We start from the raw sequence: 22,458 nt of genomic DNA, 5'->3' as shown, positions 1-22,458 counted from the left end.
CACTTCCTCACATCACCTGTCTTCTAACTCCCCTGTATTTATGATGCAGTTTGGTTTCTGCACTGTTGAACTAGGTATATTCAAAAGGGATCAGGCTCTGAGTGATGTGCCAGAACTCAGCAGACCTGAACTCAACTCAAAAGAAGTTGTGTGTTCCAAAGGCAGCAGGCCTGCCCACATTACACACAGTAAATATTTTTGTAGCTAGGGAGTTCCCAGTGGCATTTCAGTATTTTTACAAGCTGAAATTTTGCAACTTATTTGCAAAAAAATGTAAGTTTCATTACATTTGAATTGCTGACGGTCTCAAATTCCCCGCTTTTCAACTGCAAAATAAGAATTGGTTGCAAATACAGTTTTTAAATAACTTTACCCGTCCAGTAGCTTCCAGAGCCTTCTTGTCCTGAGCAGCAAATCCTGTCAGCATTTTAGCCTGCACAGCTCCAGACAAGGCCAAAAAGGGCAGGAAACACATTATGACTAAACTCAGTTTCCAGCTGAAGTAGAAAGCAATAATGATGGCCACCCCAATATTGGTAAAGGAATTGACGATCATTCCTATCTGCGATCCAGTTGCCTTCAAATAAAATAATAAAAAAAGATATGATTGACTTGTGGTCCATTAGTAACTTCAATAATCTTTAAATAATTCTTCCTATAAAACTTTACAAATCTGTAAATCATATTAAAATATGCCCTGAAGAGGCTTGCACATAGTTTCTCTGAGTCTATGGAAATTCCTGCTGACGGGGGTTTGGGAGCCACCTCTCTCATTTGAAAATTTCCTGAATTAGTAGTTTAAAAAAACAAATCCACTATCTTCAGTCATGCTGAATCAGGCCAATTATTTGTAACAGAAACATCTGTATGTTTCCTTTATTTCTAGAAAATTACTTGCACTGGGGCCAAGTAAAATGGTGTCTGACTTAATGTCTAACAAAGCATCAGTTCAGATAGGTAGTGTGCTGACAGTTCAGCACGATTTAATCCTCATCCCCTAAGGAACACAGCACATGGGGATAGTGGTTCACTTTCCCAAATAGTAAATCCCACTGAAATGGGCTGCATGGATCCCTGGCTAGTGCACCTTCCAGTATTGTTAAATGGTTTTCCACTGGACTGTCAGTTTAGATCAAAACTGTCACAAACAGCAAGAACAATACCATGCCAAACACTCGAAAACATGATTACTGGTGAATGTTGCTAAAATATGAATCTGACATTTTTGAAATAAACACATAAACATTGTGGCAAAAAGCTAATTCATCTTCAGAAAAAAAAAAAAATCAATGAAAGTTCGTGGATGTTCCTCCTGGTTCCACTTAGTTGGTATTAATTTCATTGATTTTTGTGGGTTTTGTTTTGGTAATACAGACACAAACAATGTCAATGGTGATCCTAGTTGTACTTTTAGCTAAATACAGTGATAGTTGTTCCAAGTTCAGAGTCTATGATAAACAGAAAAAAGCTTAATTGGCTGACCAGTGACAGATCTACACTGACTTTGCCTTTTGCATGCTAGTTAATGTCTGTGATGATGTGCCAAAATAGGCCTATAGTAGAACTATACTATAATCTGTGCCTACAGTAAAACAGTGTTAAAGTCTTACCCCTTGGACTTGTGATGCATCTGTTGCAAGTCTTGTGGTCAGGGCACCAGGGCTGTTCCTCCGGTCATCAAACCAGCCAATGTCTTGCCCTAGCATCGCCCGGAAACCAATTTTCCTTAAGCGTCTTGTAAGCAGCTCACCAGACTTGGCGAAGGTGTATCCCTGTGGTTCAAGACAATAAACAAAAATTTTGTACAGGAAGAGATACACACAGAGTAAGAGATCAGAAACAAATTTACTTACATTGCACTGCTATTACCTGTAAAAACTGTGTAAAAAATGAAAGAAGTCCAATCAAGACAAAGAGCAGGCAGACATCATTGATCTGGGTTTTTTGTTCTTCTTCATCAAGAACAGAGAAGGTCTTTGAAAGAAATGCATGGTATAATATTAGAAGTGTCAGTTTAGGTACAGGTAAAGAAGGAAGGACAACACCAAAGGAAGTCCCCAGCTGAGCCCAAGAGACAGGACCACATCTGGCTTCTACGGCTCAAGGACAGGCAACCTGGGTGCACACTACTCTTCTCTGGCTCAGTCTGTCCAGAAGGAGAGAGGACAACAGGAAATGTTATTCTGCTGCCTTTGGGCAGAAGTGTGTCTCCAGGAGGAGAAGCATCTGTGTGTTCATCCCTGTTTCCAGAACCATTAATTCACAACTTATTGTCAAATGCAGAAGCTCTGCCTAGAACCAAAGCCGTAACACATGGCTCTCCCTCACCCCTAGTAAATGCCAACTTACTTCCCTACGGTAAGCCTGGGTACAGCATACTGCTGTTAAACAACAAGTTTATTATATTCAGCATCTACATAGACTGAGATTATTTGCTGTCCATGCATAGTTATAATTAGCAACCGCATCCCTCTCCCCCCAGTATTGGCTGATAACCAGAACAGCAATAAAATAAATAACGCAGGGACAAAGCGACACTGCAGCATCTTCCTGACCTCCTCTAATCTATGACAATTTGAACCTTACAAGGCCATACGAAATGAAGCACTCATAAGTCATTACACTTTAGGATGACTCTCCTTGCACAACACTAATGATGTTATAATTGCTGTAGGCAGGCTTCAAGAGGAACCTATTGTCTTCTACTGAAGGATTGTGGATATGTGTTTATTGCTGAGTACTTAAGAAAAAGCATTAGAGCTTAAAGTACAGCCCCTCCATCCTGCGCCGCTGCAACCTCCATTAAATTTTTCTTTTATCTGGTGTTCTTTATATCTGGTCTTCTTCAACAACAGCTGGTGTTACTGGCTGCTGCTCAAGTAGTGGTACAAATCTAAGAAGCCATCTTTTAGCAATTACTTACACTCACAGCTGTTGATATGTAGGTCAGTTAACTTACCTGCAGTTGTTGAACTATTGCTACTCACAGGTATAAGCCACAGTTTATGTTTGTGCTTCTCTGCTAATATTAAATTCATTCTAATTGGATTTCACAGGTAAGAACTGTGATAAATTGCCTCACCTCTCAACTTCTCAGCCTGCTCTCTATGTAGTTAAATTGTGCATTTGAGCTTTACTTAGATCAAAACTATCTTAAACTCTTCTAGGTTAGTAGCTAACATTAGAAAGAGAATAAGAAATTTTCATTACAGCTGCAACATACAAAATTTCCACAAAAATAAACTTAATTCCTATCTTAAAAGGTCAACCCAAGTTATTTAGTGTTCAAAGTGATCCATACATTAAAGTAACAGTGAGGAATTAGAGCCTGAATTTGAGAAAAAGAAATAGCTGTTCTCTATTGGGAATTCTACTTAAAGTGCTTTTAACTTTGTACATAATAAGTACCTTGGCTGCAAAATAAATCCTGCAAAATCCAGAATGATAATATCTAAACAGCACTTAGCAATGCAAGCTAACGTCTGCTCCAGTGCCGTGCTGTGATATTCCTTTTCAGTAGCAAGGGATATTACTTTCTCAGACTAATCTTTGTTTGAAGAAAGTCACCAGATATGCTCGGATGCAAAACTCTTAATTTAATCCATCATAATAAGAACAAAACAAAATAGTCTGCTGCTTTTCCTATCCCCTTAGTGAAATCCACTGTAGCTTCAGTAGTTTCTGTTTCATCCTGAATTGAACAGGTTGTGACCAACTTTCAACTGGCTTTGTAACTTATGTATCTACAAAAGATATAGCATAGTTTTCTTTCCATCACATGTTCTAGTTAAACAATGGGACCGAATGAAAAATAACAAAGGTGAATGGATGAACCATGAACAGATAAACTGTGTCCTGCAAGAATTCTGGATTTGAGAATTGTTGTAACAGTATGTTAGTATCACCATGGTATGCACTATCTAGACAGGAAGGTAAAATGCACTTCATTGTAACAGTCATGTCACACACATTGTTAGCGTAACACATAACCAGCAGAGTAACTACTCATCATCGCATACATTTGTTAATGTGTATGTGAAATTAATTATAGTCCTATGGTACTGTTTCTGGTCTCCAGGCTGAACAACCCCAACTCCCTTGGCCAGTCCTTCAGAGGACAGTTGCTGCAGCCCTCTGATCATCTTTGTGGCCCTCCTCAGGACTTGTTCTAATACATCCATGTCCTTCTTGTGCTGGGGGCCTTAGGGTTGAATGCAGCAGTCCAGGATAACATTGTTTGGAAAGAGATCTCTTTACTGCAAACAGTTGGAACACATCTTCCAGCTGAGCTTCGCTAGCACATGATTTCCCATACTCAGACAGTTCCACAAAGGGAACCAAAGCACAGAAAGAAGAAACAACTGAGAAACGTGTTTCACAAGTACACTTCTGATCTGAACTGAACAGCTAAAAAGACATATCCAGTGTTATCCAGATCTTCACTGACTTTTGGGGACTAATTTCTGAGCACCTTCAAGGCAGACTCTCCTAAATTTACTCTGATTTTATAGCTGTGGGGATTTTTCCCCTCACTTCTCCAGTGTATTGCTCCCAGAGTACAAGCCTACATGTCTGTCACAACATCACTGCAGATAGTCAAACAGCTTGGAAAGCAGATGCATGTTCCATCTGCCTACCTTCCTTGGCAGCAGGCAGAAATTTCTTAAATGTATGAATAATAAAACACAGATGTTGGACTTTGCTCATGTTGGCTGTGGCTTGTTTTTTCTTGCAGCCTCTTTCTTTCCATGAACTCAGACCTTCAAGAGGAGGAATGCATCCTTGGCTATAAAGGCATTCCGCATCCTGAAGGATGACTTGAGGCCCTGACCTCCCAGTGTTTAGAAAACCTAGCTCTCAGAAGGAGTTAAAGGTTAGATTCATTGCAGACTACACAAAGCAGTGCCTCACCTGCTGCCTAGTGAAATTCACAGCCCTTGGCATGAGGTCTAGACACTAACAAGCGTTTGGAGACAGCAGACCTGAGGCTAAAAGGCTATAGCATATTGGCCAGGAGCCACTAACTGGACCACCAGGGACAGCCTTAACAACTTCCTGGAGAGAAAGACCAAAGCCAAAACACCCACCTACCCCACCGCACCCCACAGAAAACAACAGTGAAACCTCCAGTTTCTAGAAGCATGTCTACCCCTTAGATCCTGCATTCTTTGTACAGATACCTAACATGACCTAAACAAATAAATGGGGATTGCAACACAAGTTTTACCCTCTCTCTGGTAGTTACCTGAACCATTAAACCATACTAGCATTTCCATTTTCTTCCCAGTGAATTTGTCATTACTTTACTCAATAGGAAACAACACAAATCCTCTTGATTCTTAGGGCACTTTCCTGGGCATTGGTTACAGCAATGCTGAGTTCCTTCAGCAGCCCTCTAGTTTCCAACTAACTTGGAAAATGTTTTCCCCAAAAAACTGTTTTACAAAAGGAGGAAGCATCCTCTCTTTCTATTCCAGCAAGTGTTTGAAGGAAGAAACAGACACAAGCTCTTGAAAAGTTTCAAGTGAGGCTTGCTGGTAACACATTCCTTAGTGAATGACAAGGTTTAAAAACACATTCCTCTTTCCTGCTTCTTTCATACTTGTTGATGCAAGTCTACTTTCTGCTGGCAGGTATGAAACCTGTTACAATGATCTATCTCTCCCTGGGCATTCTGCAGGGAGCAGACAGCAAGGAGCTGAATGTTCCAGTAATGAAATATGAAGTAAAATGTGAAGTATTTAGGGGGTCCAAAGCTTTCTTAAAGGCTTGACCAAGGCTGCAGAATGAAATGCTGCATGGAGGGATTTCTGCAGGTGTCCCTCCTCACCATACCTGGATGCAAGGTATAGCTTGTCTCACCTAAAATAAACCGTGTGTGTGTGCAGAAACCCACCACCAACAGCTCCTGGAAAGTGAACATGAGAGATAATGAAGCACACATAACAAATGCTAATAAGCCTGCCCCATCAAAGAGCTCAAATGATAGCATGATGACAATGATATAAATATCCCTACTGAATAATTGTTTATAAGCCAGAAGCCTAACCCCATTTGCTTGACAAGATCTAAAGACTCACCCAAAACATGTCAAGTACTGTTTCACAAGTTCCTTCGCTCCCTTCTGCTTAAGAGCTAAAATACACTTGAAAATGTTAGCATTATTTACCCCAAGAATCTGACTGAATAACAAAGCGTAGAGAGGACTGACTGCTCCATTCACAGCTGCTCCCAGAGATCCCAGCACCATGTATGGCCATTCAGAGGCATTGTATTTCAAAATCCTGGTAAATGGTACAGGCTTGATGTCTTCCTCCACAACAACAGGTTCCTGAAAAAAACAGGTTGGATTTATGAAACAAACACATTCTCCCAGTGATGTTCTGCCTATGACGGTGAGATACATATCATTAACATTGTCAGTTAAATGGCTATGTCCAAGTCCCAAACAGCTGCTCTAGCTTTGTATGGGAAGGGGCAACGATGGGCCTTGGCTGCTGCATGGAGCTCTTTCACAGGGCTAGGGAGTCACAGGAAGGTTACACAAATGACTACTGCTACTGTCCCTGGAGAAAGAGAGACAGATTCATGCCTTATGTAGCTCTACCAATTCCAAATTAAGAGGTTAATTAGGAGCAGACTTTCTGCTACAGAAACTCAGACTGTTCCCAGTCTGCTGTCTCCAGATGATGCATTATGCAGTACTCAATACCAAAACTTACGCTTCTTCCTCACAAGGGGCTTTTTATGTCTCTCCTGGAACGTTCTTAAATATGATTTTACAGCACTGTGGGTAAATACATTGATCAGACTCTGCATCAAATTAATAGGTGTGCAACATAACTAAAATGGAGATGTAAGAGTGAGAGCCAGAGTCAAGCTTTATACGTGCTAATTACGCCTCCCTTTTGTGAAACATCGTCAGACTATGGACAGAATTCCCATAATTACTCCCAGTACCAGCAGAATATTGATCGTCAAATTATAACTTACCCTGCAGTTTGATTTGTGCAGTATTTCTGCAACACTTAGTGTGCTGAGCTCTGCCATTCATATGTCTGGAAACGCCCAGACAAAACAGACACTGTAAAGACCCATCTGCTGGAAATGGGCAAGGATGAATGGGTGGAAACATTTTTTTTTTTTTTTCTCTTCCTTATGAGCTAGTATCAGAGTCACAGCACTAAAGCCACTTATTTATCCACAGAAAAGGCTCAGCAATAGCAGGAACAGAGACTTCTAACTGCTGTTTTCTGCACTGAATATCTGTAGCCCTGCAAAGCGGGGCAGGGAGCTTCATAAGCAATTTGCAAACCCACTGTGAGCATTCCTAAAGAACTGGTTCTATCCTGCATAATTTTAACGTGTTTGTTATTTTCTATACTACTTGATTGCGCAAGGACACTTGTCAGTGAAAGGACTCTGGGCCTGTTAGCAGTGAGGATCTCTCTTTACTCACACACCTTCAGCTGATTTTGAGAAGAAATGGAATTTACTCTATTGAACAAGAAGTAGCATCATTTCTATTACTGAGTAGCTATTACATTTCACAGACTGAGCACCTTGAGCTTTTTTGGTTAATTCAACTTTAATTTATATGCCTTTTAATTAATATGTCTTTTTTAACTTGATCTACAACGTATGTTGTTTTAACAAGAGCTCATGGTCTGCTAGAAATTTTATGTGGAACAATAAGCATGAGATCCATCAAAATACAGCTTAGAGGATATAGAAGATAAGACTTGAAGTGGTGGTTTTGTTTGAGAAAAGTATCAACCCCAAAAGACATATCTGCCTATAACAGAAACATACATTTACAGGTTCTCATTAACAAGCAATTAAAAGATGTCCTTTTTGGTTGCAATTTAATAATGAACTATTGGACCTGACCTTTTTGGTTTGTCCATCATCTTCTCCATATGAAGACATAAGATACAGAGACTCTGCCTGATCTCCTGCAATGGATAATGGAGGGTCGGGGACGACATTGGAGAGCTGAGATCTGGACCGCTGCCGAAGTGAAGCTCTGTGAAGGAAGACAGATATAGTCTGTTCTTCACAGTTCAGAAACATAATACTTGCTCTCAAAGCAAAAACAGTTTTCATAACAACTACATCAGGTTTCACCGAAGCAAATCATTGGACTCCCACTGACTTCTTTCTTTTCCTGTGTTCTCTCAACTTTTGAGAAGAAAATATCTCACAGGGGGAATACTTTTCAAAATCTTACTCTACCCCACCACTCAGATGTTGTCTTCTGTGTGACCTGCACTGTTGTTTTTTTTTTGAGGAAAATTATGGTGTATCCTACTACATTTGCATAAGCTATTAAGACATCAAGTCAATTCACCATTTTCAAGTAGTTCAGTCCAGAAAAACAGGATGCTGAAAAAATCCAGCTCTCTCCCCACTGAAACATGACCCTGTGATGTAGGAGATACATTCACTTGCATGTCTGACGTAGGCTTGCCAGAAAGAAATTATAGACGTCTAAGTAGACTGTCTGGCTTGTAAAAAGCTTTCACTTTCATCAAGAAGAAGCCTTAATAAAACTGTCCTCACACATTTTATCATTGACCTCTCAATGTCTTTTCTTAAAAAAAAAAAAAAAAAAAAAAAGAAAAGTGAATGGATTGAAAGTGCATTAGGCAATATAAGTGCATGGCTGTATGATAGTAATATCAGAAATGGAACATCAATATAGAAAGCCAGAACCTTGCAAGAGGGTCCTATGTCTAGAAATGGGAGTAAAATTGTCTTTCTATTTATCCATGGACCTTCAATCATTAATATATTACCCAAGCTCTTGCTTTCCAAGTGGATGGTGTCTCAATGAAATGTTTGAAGCCCTTCCACCCTTTTTTAAAAACACACAGACCAGTGATTAATTAACATTACTGGGATTATGGAATGGTGGGAGAAATTTAGAAATCCAGAAATACTGAGATTTACATTGATTTTTAAGACTTACCGCAAACTGGCCCGATAGCTTCCTCTGCTGAATGACTGGATTTTCTCAAGATTTGGCTCAATGTTATTCTCTGTTGCTGTAAAATACAGTATATACAGCTCTTTAGTTTGTGCTAAAATTACATACAACTTAAGTCCAGTGTTGATTTGTAAAAAAGTGCAGTCACCAAGCTATAATTGAAATACTTTGTAGAAGGCAAGGAATGTAGCACCACTTTGCTGCTCATCCTACATATACCCCAGGTTTTAATATTTGTATTTGACAAGATGAAAATATTTGAATATTGGGCCATCTCACTTGGGATGTGAGTGCCCAACGCTGTTTCCCTATTTTGATACTGTAATTGTTCTTTTAAGACAATCATATCCAAGTTATGATGCTTCCAAAAATAAAAAGGTCATTCTACTAGACCTCCATTTCCAGAAGCTTTGATTCAAATCTTCCTCTAGTAAAACAAACAGGGTGGTTTCAAAATACTCTGTAATTTGCTTGTATTTCAAATGTGACATGGCTGGACTGTCAGCACAAAATCAAAATATAAAATGGCGGGGTACTGCTGATGAGGATTAATATTTCAGGGCAGATCTATAGAATGAAGGTTATTCAGTGTACATGCAGTAAAAACCTTTTGGTTAGGGCTATCAATGTATTATTTTGCTGATTGCTAAAAGTCAGTCATTAAGAGGGTGGAGAAAGCACTTAGCCCCATTAAAAATAATCTATATTTTGTGGAATTCTACATCACTTTGTTAAAGAAAACAAGACACTTACTTTCTGTTGCTGCTCTAGTAAGTGCTGCGTCTCCTTTACTCTGCAAGGTCACCAACATGAAATAAACCCCTTTTCTCTTCATGAGTTCCTCATGAGTTCCTCTCTCCACAGCCCTTCCATGCTCAAATCCAATGATGACATCAGCAGCTTTGATGGTTGACAGGCGGTGAGCTATAGAGATCGATGTGCGGCCGAGGCGAGCCTGACAGGGAACAAAACCAGCCCCAATCACAGGACAGCAAATGGAAACACTTGGAACCAACGCTCTATCACCTAAAGTTTCTCTAAATCAAAGGCAGTCTTTCATAGCCCACATATTCCCCACAAAAAAAAAAAAAAAAAAAAAAAAAAGGAAAGGAAACAGACACCTGGGTTCTGCTACCTGGGTTCTGCCAGCAGTCTAAGCTATGTGAGAACATCTTTTTGCAGTATGAAGCCTGTGAAGGGGCACTGCTGCAGCACTAAGTGTTTTAACTTGGACTCAGCACTAACACTTGTTGGAGTGCAATTATCTCCAGCTTTGCAGAGAAACCCAGACATTTTCAAAGTTCTAGAACAGTCAATTACACATGATGGATCACTGCAATATTCTTTGCTACCAGAGAAGAAGAATTATTCCTGAATGTAATTCAAGTGTTCTGAATGTGTTGCCTTAGCAAAGTCTTTCTTGGATTCATGGACTGAAGTTAGGAAAAATGACCAGGATCGCAAGTGACACCTCTCTACAGACTGTAGATTCTTCTTCAGTCATCTGACAGTTATTGTCTGTGTGTAGCATTCCAATGGCATTAGGAATGGCCTTTGTTTTAGCAAAATTTACACATGACTAAGCTCCCTTTATATTAAATGTAGAGAAAAATTGGCAGCTTTATTTTGACTTATCTTATATATTTACTGTAGAATTAGATGAATCTACCGGGGATCCTATCAATTTTACTGGTCACCTCTCTGAAGGCTAAAAGGAGCTTAGCACAGCTGGTTTGGGAGTAGTGGTCTATGCTGCCAATATTTAGTTTTATTGGATGAATCAGACAGTTGACAAGGAAAAGAGTCTTTCTTGGCATGGATAGAATTGGTGAAATCTTGACAGTCCTTAGCATCTTATTACTTACTTCATGCCAAACTCCCCTCATAAGGGGTTTGCTGTGGGACTCAGAACACATGGACTAGATCCTAATTCACACAAAACAAGATGAAGCATAGAGAACCCCAGGATAAGCACTTATCTCTGGAAAAAGGGAACTATCCAGTTGAAGTCCCAATGCAAGAAAAAATATTTCCTTCCAATAATACTAAGGTTCTATTTCTCTATAGGAATACCATTAAGAAAAGGTCTTTACTGCTTTGTTGAAATTCAGCAGCACTGTCTGCAGAATGCATTCCAAATAATTTCTGCCCTTGTAAGTCTAACTTATGTTATACTATAGCAAACCTTATGAAGTGCTTCTTGGACAATAGCTTCACTTTCATTATCAAGTGCTGAAGTTGCCATATCCAGTAGCAGGATTTTAGGGTTTCGCACAAGGGCTCGGGCAATAGCTATCCTCTGCTTTTGACCTCCACTCATCTGGCTTCCACCCTCTCCAACATGAGTGTCAAATTGCTGGGTAAAGATAAAAAGAAGAAATTTGTAACAAAGAGGACTATCAGAAATCAACGTAGATACTGGTACAATGTCTCTCAGACTTCTCCTGGGAATAACTTGGAAATTTTTTCATTTTTGAAAGAAAAAAAAACATCATTAGTGCACCAAATGCAAAGGAGAGCTGATGAAGTAATTTTCTTCATAATGAACAATGTTGTCTTGCCTGGAGCAAAGTGCCAACCCCAGACCAAAAGAAGCATGTACTGATTTAAAAAAAAAAAAAAAAAAAGTGCAGTGATCTGTTTCGGCTTAGAACAACTCTATCAGCAAAAGCTGCATTGGAGAGGAAAACACTTGCCTACTCTCCATCAGATGACTCACCAGCAAGCTTTCCAGAGAGCTGGATTTGTCTGCTGATGGCATGTGACTCATGAATACCGTGTCTCTGATTCATGATTATCGCACCAGCTTCAGGTAGAGAATTAGATAAACACATACAGCCTAAGATCTAGACAGCCAGAATAATTTATAATTATGTATAATATATATGTGAACTTGGTGAAATCCACATAGTAAGACCTAATTAACTCTGATCTGAGGACAGGTTACTGCCTACTCTCCATTTTAATCCTCTGCCCATCACAAGTGGCTGCATGAGGGGAAAGACACAGAGAATCTCTATTTTTCCATCAAATTTTACTTACAAGGCACAGCATACCTGTGGCAAGTCCATGATAAACCTGTAAGCATTGGCTTGTTTGGCTGCTTTGATTATGTCATCCATGGTAGCCTCATCCCGACCATAGCGAATGTTCTCTGCAATTGTGGTAGCAAACAGCACTGGCTCTTGCTCAACAATACCAATCTGTGAGCGTAGCCACTGGATATTAAGGGAGCGAATGTCATGGCCATCCAGAGTAATCTACAGAAGCCAAATAAAGCAAGGACAAGCAAAATAAAATTCAAGGACATTATTCCCTTCGGTCCAGAGACAAAGAAAGACACAATAAAAATAAAGGGTTTATGATGTTGTTTTTCTATGCCCAGTGTAAAAAAACAGCTTTCATACAAGAAAAACTACAGTGTAGTCGCAGAAGTGTACAATAGTTCTAGTGTGTAGGAGTTGTGCTTTTGATTTAATTTCCCAACACCTCTCTTTTCTTGGTCTCACAAATAAAGCCAGGCAGAAAGTACCCATCAAAATTTCTTTATTTAAAAGGAATTACAAATTTGAGCATATACAGATGATGTATGTTTTCCATTAGAAAAATGGATTAACAGCTCCATAGAGGGCCAGGCAGAAGAATAAACCATCCTCCGACGTCTCCCTGCAGACACTTTTAAAGACAGGTAGTTACTTTCAAAGGGAGCAATTTCTATTTTTTAGCCTGATCTACTCACAAGGCCTCAAAGTATGTCTGTGTACCTCATTTTCTAGTCCTTATCTTTCATCTGTGTAAATCAAGACCTCTAGCCAAATTTATTCTTTTGCCTCAGTACTGGGGAGGAAGCTAATGAAGGGGAGGCCTTTTTTGTAAAATGCAGACAAGCAAAAGTTACAAAAATTTTCTTCTTGACAATGGAAAAAGAGAGCTTGTTGTGAGCAGCACCACTGTATTTTCATACATTTTCTAGTCTCCAAGATTCCAAAGTACTATTAGGACATATGATGAAATGTTCTTTGTGAATATTGAAACTTTTGGCATGAAAAACACAAGAAGGAATCATAGAACACACACCCAAATGTAACGGAGTTCTGCATAAGTGAGTTTTGCAGACTATGCTGACACTAAGTTGGTTTTTGTCTCTTATACATTCAAATACAGGTCACCATATGTGTGATTTGTGCCAACTAGGAAAACAGAAAAAGAATGAGACTTAACAGATGTAGTTCATATCCTTAGACAAACTATTATTAAATGGTAATGGCAGATGCTAAACCAGTATTATGGGATAATGATTAAATGTTTAATACTGAGTTTCCCGTAACATAAAATGGTTTGTCACTCCTGAATTATTTTATCTATAGGTACAGATTTTATTCAGGTTGTCACTGATTTTTATTTTTCTCCCAGCAGTTTTTCCCATAATTTTTGATAATATTATCTATTCAGTATTCCCCTGAGAGGGGATTTCACTCATTTCTTTATTGGATTAAAAAAAAAAAAAAAAGTTCCTTAAAAAGTTCCTTTCCATCTCAGAGAAGAAACCAAGTCACTCTTCGGAGTCCCTAAGACTAGAGAAATCCCTGCTAGAACAGGACACTCACCATGCCATCAGTGGGGTCATAGAAACGCTGGATGAGCTGTATTGTTGTACTTTTTCCAGCTCCACTAGCTCCAACAAAAGCTGTTGTCTCCCCTGCTTTAATAACCATATTAATGTTATCCAAGATCTGGAAAGAAAAAGGAAAAGAGAAAGAATCTATTCATTCTAATTCTCTCACTGTCATATAGGCAAGCAGCAGGAGGAGATCCATCCTATATTCTTTATCTTTACATGGAGATTCAAAGTAAACATACAAATTTAAAAATATATATATATAAAGAAAGAGGAAAAAGGAAACGTTTTTTTTTATTTTGTTTGAAGAGTTCATAAATGCAGAACACAATTTTCCATGACAGGCATCAGATTTTGATATTTTTTTGTTCCTGTTTTTCGTCATTAAGAACTAGTGAGGCTAGTTCCATTGAAAGAACTTGGTAATAAATCCCCTTTAAAGAACAGTCTATATGAATTATGAATGCCTGTTAAAGCATAACTGTTAGGAATGTAAAAGTGAAATTATATAGAATAATCTGATACTTCATATGCTTCTTTGTCTGCCAAATGCACTTTCCAAGGAGGATTTGTCACTTCGAACACAGCAGTAGAGAAATAATGGGCTATACAGCCAGTGCTCCTGTACCTTCTCCTAGATTGTAATGGGTCACGTGATACATCCCCAGGGTAATGGAAGATTTTTAGAAAATTTCCTTGCTCAGTTCAGCTTATTACTTGGTCTTCTATTCTTGCACAAGTTGATAAAAGTGCACAACTGATTGCAAGAGAAGCTGTATGCAGATGAACTTTCTGAAATCTACAAGTTTATGTTCAGCGGCAAAGAATACATATGGCAACAGATATGTCAGAATGGTAAAACAAAATAATGGTAAATAGAATTACACCATTGATAGAAGAATTATTTACCGCCTACTTTTAAACAGAAGGTCTAGGCTTATGGAAAGCAAACTACTGAAAATCCAGAAATTGCTGGCAGGATATATTTTTTATAGTAAACGTGTTCACAAAAGAGATGATGAATAATTACCTTTACATCAGGTCTGGAGGGATAATGGAATGTTACATTATGAAATTCAATTTCACCTCTTACTTTATCCAGCTTGTAGCCATCTTCTGACATGCAGTCAATGGTGGGTTTCTAGGGCAAAATGTATTGTGTTATTTACTTGCTGTTAAGCAGCCAATGCTGTTGCAGTAGATAAATATTCCCAATACCATACAAAGCCATGGCACCTTTGTTGGAACAGCAATTGGCTGCATTGAACCAGCAGCAGGATCTGCCCCTGGGCTAGCAGGCAAGGAACATGAAGTGAAAGAATAAAGTGATGGGAGAGCTGTCACTGGCAGCTAGCGCAGGCAAAATGAATGCACTCTCTTTTCCTTTTATGCTTACTGCACTTACACAGTCTACTATTCAGCTAGGTTTTGCTGAACAGAATAGTTAGAATGCCTCATGGATGCAGCTAAGTTAATTTTGCTAGCTCCTCAGGACTAAAATGGCTACTACTTCGCACATATAAACACACTCTTACACCACTGGAAAAAAAAAATAATTGCTGAAAACCTACACACTTCATCATTTTGCATTTCAAGCATCCATCCCTGTATGCCCCGTCCTAGGAGATGGAATTCTGATTTGAGATTTTTCCACAAAGTGCTTTGGGTCTCACATATGTTTGGCAAGGCCTTGGGTATTGTGGAGCACAGAACTAAGAAATGAAGTAATCCTGCAAATAGGAACTGCAGTATGACCACGTAAGTTTAGTGCCAGAGAAAATCTGTATGAGGGCAGAGCTGAGCTTTTACTATCAAATCACAAACCTAGAAATGCAGCAAGCAGATGGATTGAATTTGTCACCCTTTCCTCTATATGGACAAAATCTCACATTAGCTTTTTTTTTTTTTTTTTTTTTTTTTTACCCTAAGGTTATCTGACTCGGCCTTATCTTGAATTTTGTGATTAATCATTACTGTTGCAAATCTTTTTTTGCTTTCTAAATTTTTCTCTAAAAAACACTTCCCTTATTCATCTCTTTTTCAGTTATCTTAGAGCAAAAGCCTTAGATTATAAAGTGCATTTATAAGGCATCTATGTTATCATTATTATAGAACACTGACGGGTTATGAAAAAGTCCATTAGCATTACCACAGCTCTTTGAGTTTCTTTATATACCATTATGTGCACTGTAAAGACAAGCAGCATTTTAATGTGTTTACACACTTTTAAATAGGCACAAGCACAGTAAGGCCTGTCAATGACCAGAGATATAAAGTACTGTTAAGAAATCTACAGTGTTCTGTGGGCCACTAAATATATGCAGTTAGAGAAAGGCATCCTCATGAATAGATGCCAACGGCGCTCAGACTTTCTTATGCAAGTTTATTTCAAATATGTATCTGTACAGAGAATATTGTGATGAGCATTTCTGAATGCTGCAAGATCACTGCCTGCACTCATCTGGTCTCCCTTTGACTCAAGGTATAAATCCACCTTTGACACCTAAAGTCAATAGAGACACAACTTTTGATACCATCTTGGGGCTGGGAGCTAGGTGCCTGATCAAAATTTGACTGCAAGGCAACTGATAGTGGCTGCCTGTACAATTTTTGTGCACCTGCACTAACCAGGAACCGTATGTGAGTATGAGGTATAGGAGTAAGAAACAGCAGTGGCTGAGGTAAAGCTTCATTATGCAGAAACAGGCTGCTTAAGGAATCTGTTAGGCAACCTCTCTGAGAGTGTGTGCATGCTGCTAGACTCTTCTATTGCACAGTCAATCTTTCCTTAATTGCTTTCATTTTTCCTCATTTACACTGTGGATAAACTGCAGCTGCTTGAGGCTTGTTTATTTTCCCACCACACAGTGACACAGCTTAGAAATGTGTTACTTACTTTATCTATTGTCTCAAAAATGTCTGTTGCAGCCCCACGGCCAGTGGCAAAGGCTTCTAGGCAGGGAGATGCCTGACCAAGATTTAAAGCTCCTACTAAAACACCAAAGAAAACCTGTAAAAGCAGAAAAAGAGATCAACAAAATCTGACATCAAATCTTTATTACAACTGAGAGTTTAGACAGGCAAATCAAACTACAGTGGCTTAATGAGTTCTTGTGCATCAACCGAGCTGCAGTGACTCACTATGTGAACATAATTAGCTCACAAAAAAAGCAAACAAATGGCTCTTAGAAACAATTTTCATTATCTTTCACAACTTTGCTTCCAGGTTGAACTAAATCAAGTTATCATATTTGCACTGGCCTAAGCATATATGCACTCATATCTTTACTGACTTCTGCTAACGTGTTTTTTGAGCCACCTTACTTCGACTGCATACCTATGCCTTGAAACAAGGGCTGAAACTGAATGTCAATGGCAAGTAGATTATTTTGGAAATGTCTTTGACCAGTAAGCAGACAAGAGTCTACAACATTTAAAAATATAAAGCATTTTAAAATGCATTACAATCTTTGTATATTGCAGTTCCTATCTAAATCAATACAAAACTTACTTCTGGAGCAGGTACCAGCTACAGGGAGTATTTTGGTCTCCCTCACACAAAGAAGTGTATGGGCTACTACCAATGCTGGATATGCCAGTATATGAGATTATGAAATTATTATTTCAGTTCTCTATTGTGACATCTGGGAACATTTGTCATCTCTTCATAAACGGCCTTAGGTCTTAAGTTGACCATTTCTGCAGGTAGCACAGATGCTCACTGTTTCAAGTCCTTTCCCAACAACCAAAGGGAAGAGTTACTCACTAGCGACCTTCCTGGGAAAGCCCCACAATGTTCTTTTAGTCTAAGCCTAGGACAACATGACAAAAAATGAGCCACAGTACCCATTCATCCTGTCAGGACTGACAGAGGACAAATGCAGCTGGACAGAGCATCCAGTATCAGAGGATACTTCAAGAGTCCAACCTTGGATCTTGGCCTTGCAGATCAGAAGCAAGTGAAGCTGGAGCACATCAACCAAAATTTGATAGATTTGATAAAACTTTGTTTGGCCAGGTTCCTCTTTATCAGTGGTTTTATTTTTATCAAAATAAAAGTTCTTCACAGAAGGCAATAACCCAGATGCCACAAGGCAACACACGATATGGGAAAGCTAGTTTCTGATCTCTGTCAGATGTGTACCAGGCTCTCAAATGCAAGCATTATTCTGATCACCGTAGGCAGCATTTTGAAATATTTAAAATATACATGGATTTTTTTTCATCTTATTCAGTTGTGTCATATACTTTCAAACATACTGAGCAGTGACCTTGCAGTAAACAACCAGATACCAGAACATCACAGGTAAGTGTTCTAGAAATGGTTTAAGAAGCAATCCAGAAAAGTTGCAACAAGCTAAAATAGGTACCTGTAGAAGAGTACCAGGTGAATATTCATCTTCTTCAAGGACAAGTTTAGAGCCATACCAAAAGGCTAATGCGTAGCACAGGAAAATTACAAACCACATGTATCCAGTGAATAATCCCATTATTACTCCTTTTCGAATCCCCCAGTGCTGAGCAAACACCAGATTCTTATCATATCTGTAGAAAAACACAAGTGAATGAAATGAACTTGATAGTAAAATTAAAATAAACAAAGACCAACAGAACAAGGTGTCTTCAGTGGCTGACTGTGCTGCAGTGAACACAGGGGCCACGTGAGGTTGATACCTCTCAGTCTGAAGCGAGAGACCCCGACTACTTCTGCTGTAACCAGCAGTGCTACCAGAGTGTGAAATCACTACATGTTCTAGTGCAACAAGCACAAGAAATACCACACTCACTGCAGATACCTGGCCAAGTGACTGGCAGTTTTAGCAGAGTGGCATGGGATTTGACAATTTGCCCAAAACCTCAGAGGAAGTTCTACAACCATATAATGCTTTAAATGAATTCAAGAGAAAACTGTTTAACATCATCAAATCTTGGTGATGAAAAGCACTGATAAATATTAAGTGTAACTGGGAAAGATATGAGCAGCAATCGGCAATCTTGGCAACAAATGAAGCAAACAGTTTAGATTCAATCATCTAAAATTCACCTTGCCCTTATTTTTTTCCGTTGAGCAAGTACTTCTGAAAACCTAAGACCAGCTAATTAGATATTACAGGTGTTTTAGGTAGAATTTAGTCCAAATTTGAACCAAATATTCTATTCAATTTTAGAACCATGTCTCCAGCATCAGGTTAAAGATTAGGTATGTCTGTAAGAAGATGAGGGTGACAATGACAAAGTGTTCAGGTAACTGAGAAAGACATAAGATTGTTTTCATCTCCCTCAGATATTTTTACCAGTATTTTCATCTAATTAGTTTTAAGTATTTATAATGTTCATTTACTATTGTTAAGTACAGTTTCTGTAACTATCACTGTTACTACTTTCCCTGACATCTTTTAATTAAGTTGTATTTTCATGCTCCATATTGCAATATTTAAAATAAAGCAACAAGTAATACACAGGTACATGGCAATGTACGTAAAAACAACAGACAACAATACGTGACGAAACTTTTCTTTCCCAATCCAAGAAGATTTTGTTTTTAATAATACAAACATTCCTACTTTACAGTGGGCACAACAAATATGGGTCTTTGTGGAGGCTACGACACTTGCAACTAGTTTTTTTTTTTACTTAGCTTGAAAGTACCCAAGGTTTTCAGATGTGCTGCAAATTTGCAAGTAAGTTTCTGCAAGTGAGAATGACTGGACGATAGTATTTCTGATGTTTTATTTCACTGATTTAACTATGAAATTGGTTTTGCATAAATAATTCTATTTGAAAACTAAGTTTTTGCAACATACATACATTTAATTCTCAAAGCTATTTGATGGTCACTGTTTCAGAATTCAGAGACTAATTGAAGTGGATTTCTGAAGTGTATTCCAGTGCTATTTTGCTACAGGAAAAAGAAACCAGAGACTCTTTATAATTTGTCTGAACAAACCTTTCGACCTCTTTCTTCTCCCCACCAAAAGCAGCCACTGTTCTGATGGATGAGAGCACTTCGTCAGCCACAGCCCCAGCTTTTGCATAAGCCTTTAGTTCTCGGCCTGTCAGTTTTGCCACAGCCTATGAAACCATAAGAAATGTTGGTTACAGCTCAGCTGTAGGTGCAGACAAGGACTGCAGTGAGCAGTGCTGATTGCCATGCAGTGCTGCCTGCCCTGCATGAGGTCACTCTGTTAGCAGCTCTGCTCCTAACAGCACACTGCCCACTCAAAGGCTTGTCTTTGTGTTAGGGTATATACCTCTGCAGCATGTTTTGCATAGCAGTTAATCCCATTTGCCAACAGCTCTGCTCCTAACAACTAGAAAGAACACCTCACAACATCTGCTTTTGCTCCCTCCCTTCCTCTCTTGGCTACTGGGTGGGTTATAGCAGACCACAGATTGAGGATGTGTGCATGCTGGGAGGAAGGGTTAGGTTAAGCAGGAAGAGCAGCCTTTTAGCCACTTAGCAAACACAGCCTCGGGAAGAAGAAGCAATGGAACTGATGGGGGAGGATGAAAAAAGATGTTGACCACCACTAAGCTTTGTTTCGTGGGACAACAGTAAGCAGCTTCCTACACAGCATCTCAGAGCATACTGGCTGCTGAAAGATTACTTAGGCTCAAAAAATGCTCACATTAATGGATGAAAATGTTATCGTGGACTGTTGTATAGAAAGCTACTGTATTGCATCAGGAGCCAAATACCCCTGGAAATTGTAAAGCATCATTACTTGTTTGCCCTCTTCAAATACACTACCCTAGACATCTATTAGCCACTCCTAGAGGGGAGAAAAAAAAAAAAAAAGGCTAAATTGATGGTGGGGATGCTTTCTTTATGCTACAAAACAAAGACTTGGGATAGTAAGGTTCATAAGGAGGAAATGGATGTGGGTACATGAAAGGAAAGAGATGGGGACAGAGAAAGAAGAATTAAAATTGGGAAAAATTAAAACTGGGAAAATGACAAACATAAAGGGGAATGAGGTCAGAAAGAAATTGCAAATGAAGTAAAGATGCATTTTGGAATAGATTTCATTCCCTGCCAGAATGCTGTTCTCCCACTTCACACTGAGTCATTATTCATATCATCTGCTTTGCAGCCAGCACATTGCAAAAGGAGAGCAGGAAGAAACAAAATTTGTCAGAGTTACACTAGAAGTTTGATAGCAAAATGTCAGCAAACTGTTCCTGAGGTAAAGAAGAGAGAGAGCTAGTCAGAGGGCTGATCCCAACCAAGGAGCATGAGAGAATGTGGAGGAGGAGCATGGAGAGGAGGTGGCAAGGCAGACGATCCTGTGATTCCCCTCTTCCTCCTGGTTCCTCTGCACACTGACAGGGAGGTACAGGGTGTGGGTGGAGGAGCAGAACAGGAACAACTGGGAGGACACAGCAGCTGCTGGGAGCTGGGACGGCTTGAGGTAAGTCTGAGCAGTTGTTTTTGAAACGTTTTAAAGATCCAAGTCTGGGTCATATCTAAAAGCCTAGTCATAGAAATTAAGTCCCACATCTATTAACCATCTAAACCTGGTGTGGAGTAATAATCAGATGCTGTAGGCCAGTCTCTGATTTCAGCAACCATAAAATTCATGCACAGGACCCCATGGAAGCTATGCTAACAATCCCATCTTGGAAGCCTGATATATTATTCTGGGAATCAGAATACGCAAAGTGGGAGTGAAGCTCACACACACACCAGTGCTGCTGTGACCAGAATCTGCCTCTCTTGACTTTAAAGGGATGTAACAGCCTCCACTTTCAGCAAGCCTCCTAGCTCTATGACATGACCTTCCCTGCTCATCACACCTGAATGTGGACCTCTCAGAATGCACTTACCAAGCCATAGATGGCTGCTCCAACCCCAATCAGGGGACTGACTGCAATGATAACAAGGGTCAATTTCCATCCACTGACAAATCCCAGGAGGAATCCACACACAAAGGTGGTTAATCTCTGGATGAAGATTGCCACTTGATCAGCAATAGCCTCGTTAATTTTGTTAACATCACTAGGAGGGAAAAAAAATAATAAGATGGGTGAGCATATCTATCCTTTGTGTTGCTGTTCTTGGCCACATGGGGGTTACTTTTCTTTCCTTGGAGAGGGCCCTTTCTCACTCCTGTTCTTTCCATCATTACCCATTCCAAAGACCCTGGGCTACAGTGAGAAAAGCTGTTACCTTTGCAATGCCAGAAGGCACTTATACATGAGTACTACCAAGAAGATACTGTCTTTTCCTAGGAAAAGACATCCCGCAAGCAGTCTCATTCACTACTGTGCTCCAGATGATTCAAAGGAGGGGGCAGAGACATCACAGCTGGAAGCAGCTATTTGATAAAGGAGAACTAGAGTAGCTGATACGGCATTCCTCCCATCAATACAGCGCTAAGTACAGCCTTGCTGAGGGGGTAGGAGGAGGGCTATAACTCTCTTTGTTGTTCCACCTTCCACCACCTCCCAAATCCTCTCTAAACCTTTTCAGTTAGTTTGTTCTTTAAATGAGAGGGAGAGCAGGACAATAGATGAGTGCTATGTTATTGCTGGAAGCACTGGGAAAACATGACAGCTGTATCACATGGGGGAGAGTGGCGCGGTGGTTAACATCATTTGAGCCCTACGCAGCTGCACAGTACATTTGTTCTCACTTATCCACTGCCAATGCAGAAAAAAACGTCTCAAAGCAAAACACTCATTATACTTCTACCACTCTTGGCTACTATCTCACCCCTGAGATTAGAAGAACTAGGAAGTCTTGGAACAAAAATGAGCAAGCAGCACTGACGTTTAAGTTGCAGATTTGTTAGCTCATCGATGTATTAAGTAAGATTACAGTCTTGTATTGAAAACAGGAGAGTGCTGA

The 22,458-nt window shown here is 39.5% G+C and overlaps 1 protein-coding gene across 2 annotated transcripts in view; it reads right to left on the bottom strand.

Annotated features, from left to right (window-relative positions):
• ABCB11 (ATP binding cassette subfamily B member 11) overlaps positions 1-22,458 on the bottom strand; it is a gene marked incomplete at its 5' end in the record, with an annotated part of 40,190 nt that overhangs the window by 6,000 nt on the left and 11,732 nt on the right. For both annotated transcript variants that reach the window (XM_084289129.1, XM_084289130.1), the window contains 15 exons: positions 374-577; positions 1,611-1,772; positions 1,870-1,974; positions 6,170-6,331; positions 7,891-8,026; positions 8,972-9,047; positions 9,743-9,944; positions 11,175-11,345; positions 12,046-12,249; positions 13,597-13,722; positions 14,638-14,748; positions 16,504-16,617; positions 17,978-18,152; positions 19,555-19,679; positions 21,435-21,606. In XM_084289129.1, coding sequence (XP_084145255.1) covers positions 374-577; positions 1,611-1,772; positions 1,870-1,974; positions 6,170-6,331; positions 7,891-8,026; positions 8,972-9,047; positions 9,743-9,944; positions 11,175-11,345; positions 12,046-12,249; positions 13,597-13,722; positions 14,638-14,748; positions 16,504-16,617; positions 17,978-18,152; positions 19,555-19,679; positions 21,435-21,606 — 2,245 coding nt within the window. The remainder of the gene's footprint in view (positions 1-373; positions 578-1,610; positions 1,773-1,869; positions 1,975-6,169; positions 6,332-7,890; positions 8,027-8,971; positions 9,048-9,742; positions 9,945-11,174; positions 11,346-12,045; positions 12,250-13,596; positions 13,723-14,637; positions 14,749-16,503; positions 16,618-17,977; positions 18,153-19,554; positions 19,680-21,434; positions 21,607-22,458) is intronic.

The sequence above is a fragment of the Netta rufina genome (assembly GCF_964035555.1).
Source record: "Netta rufina genome assembly, chromosome: 6".
NCBI classification, from domain to species: domain Eukaryota; kingdom Metazoa; phylum Chordata; class Aves; order Anseriformes; family Anatidae; genus Netta; species Netta rufina.
Note: the sequence above shows the minus strand (reverse complement) of the source record. Positions and strands in the feature narration are given on the sequence as shown.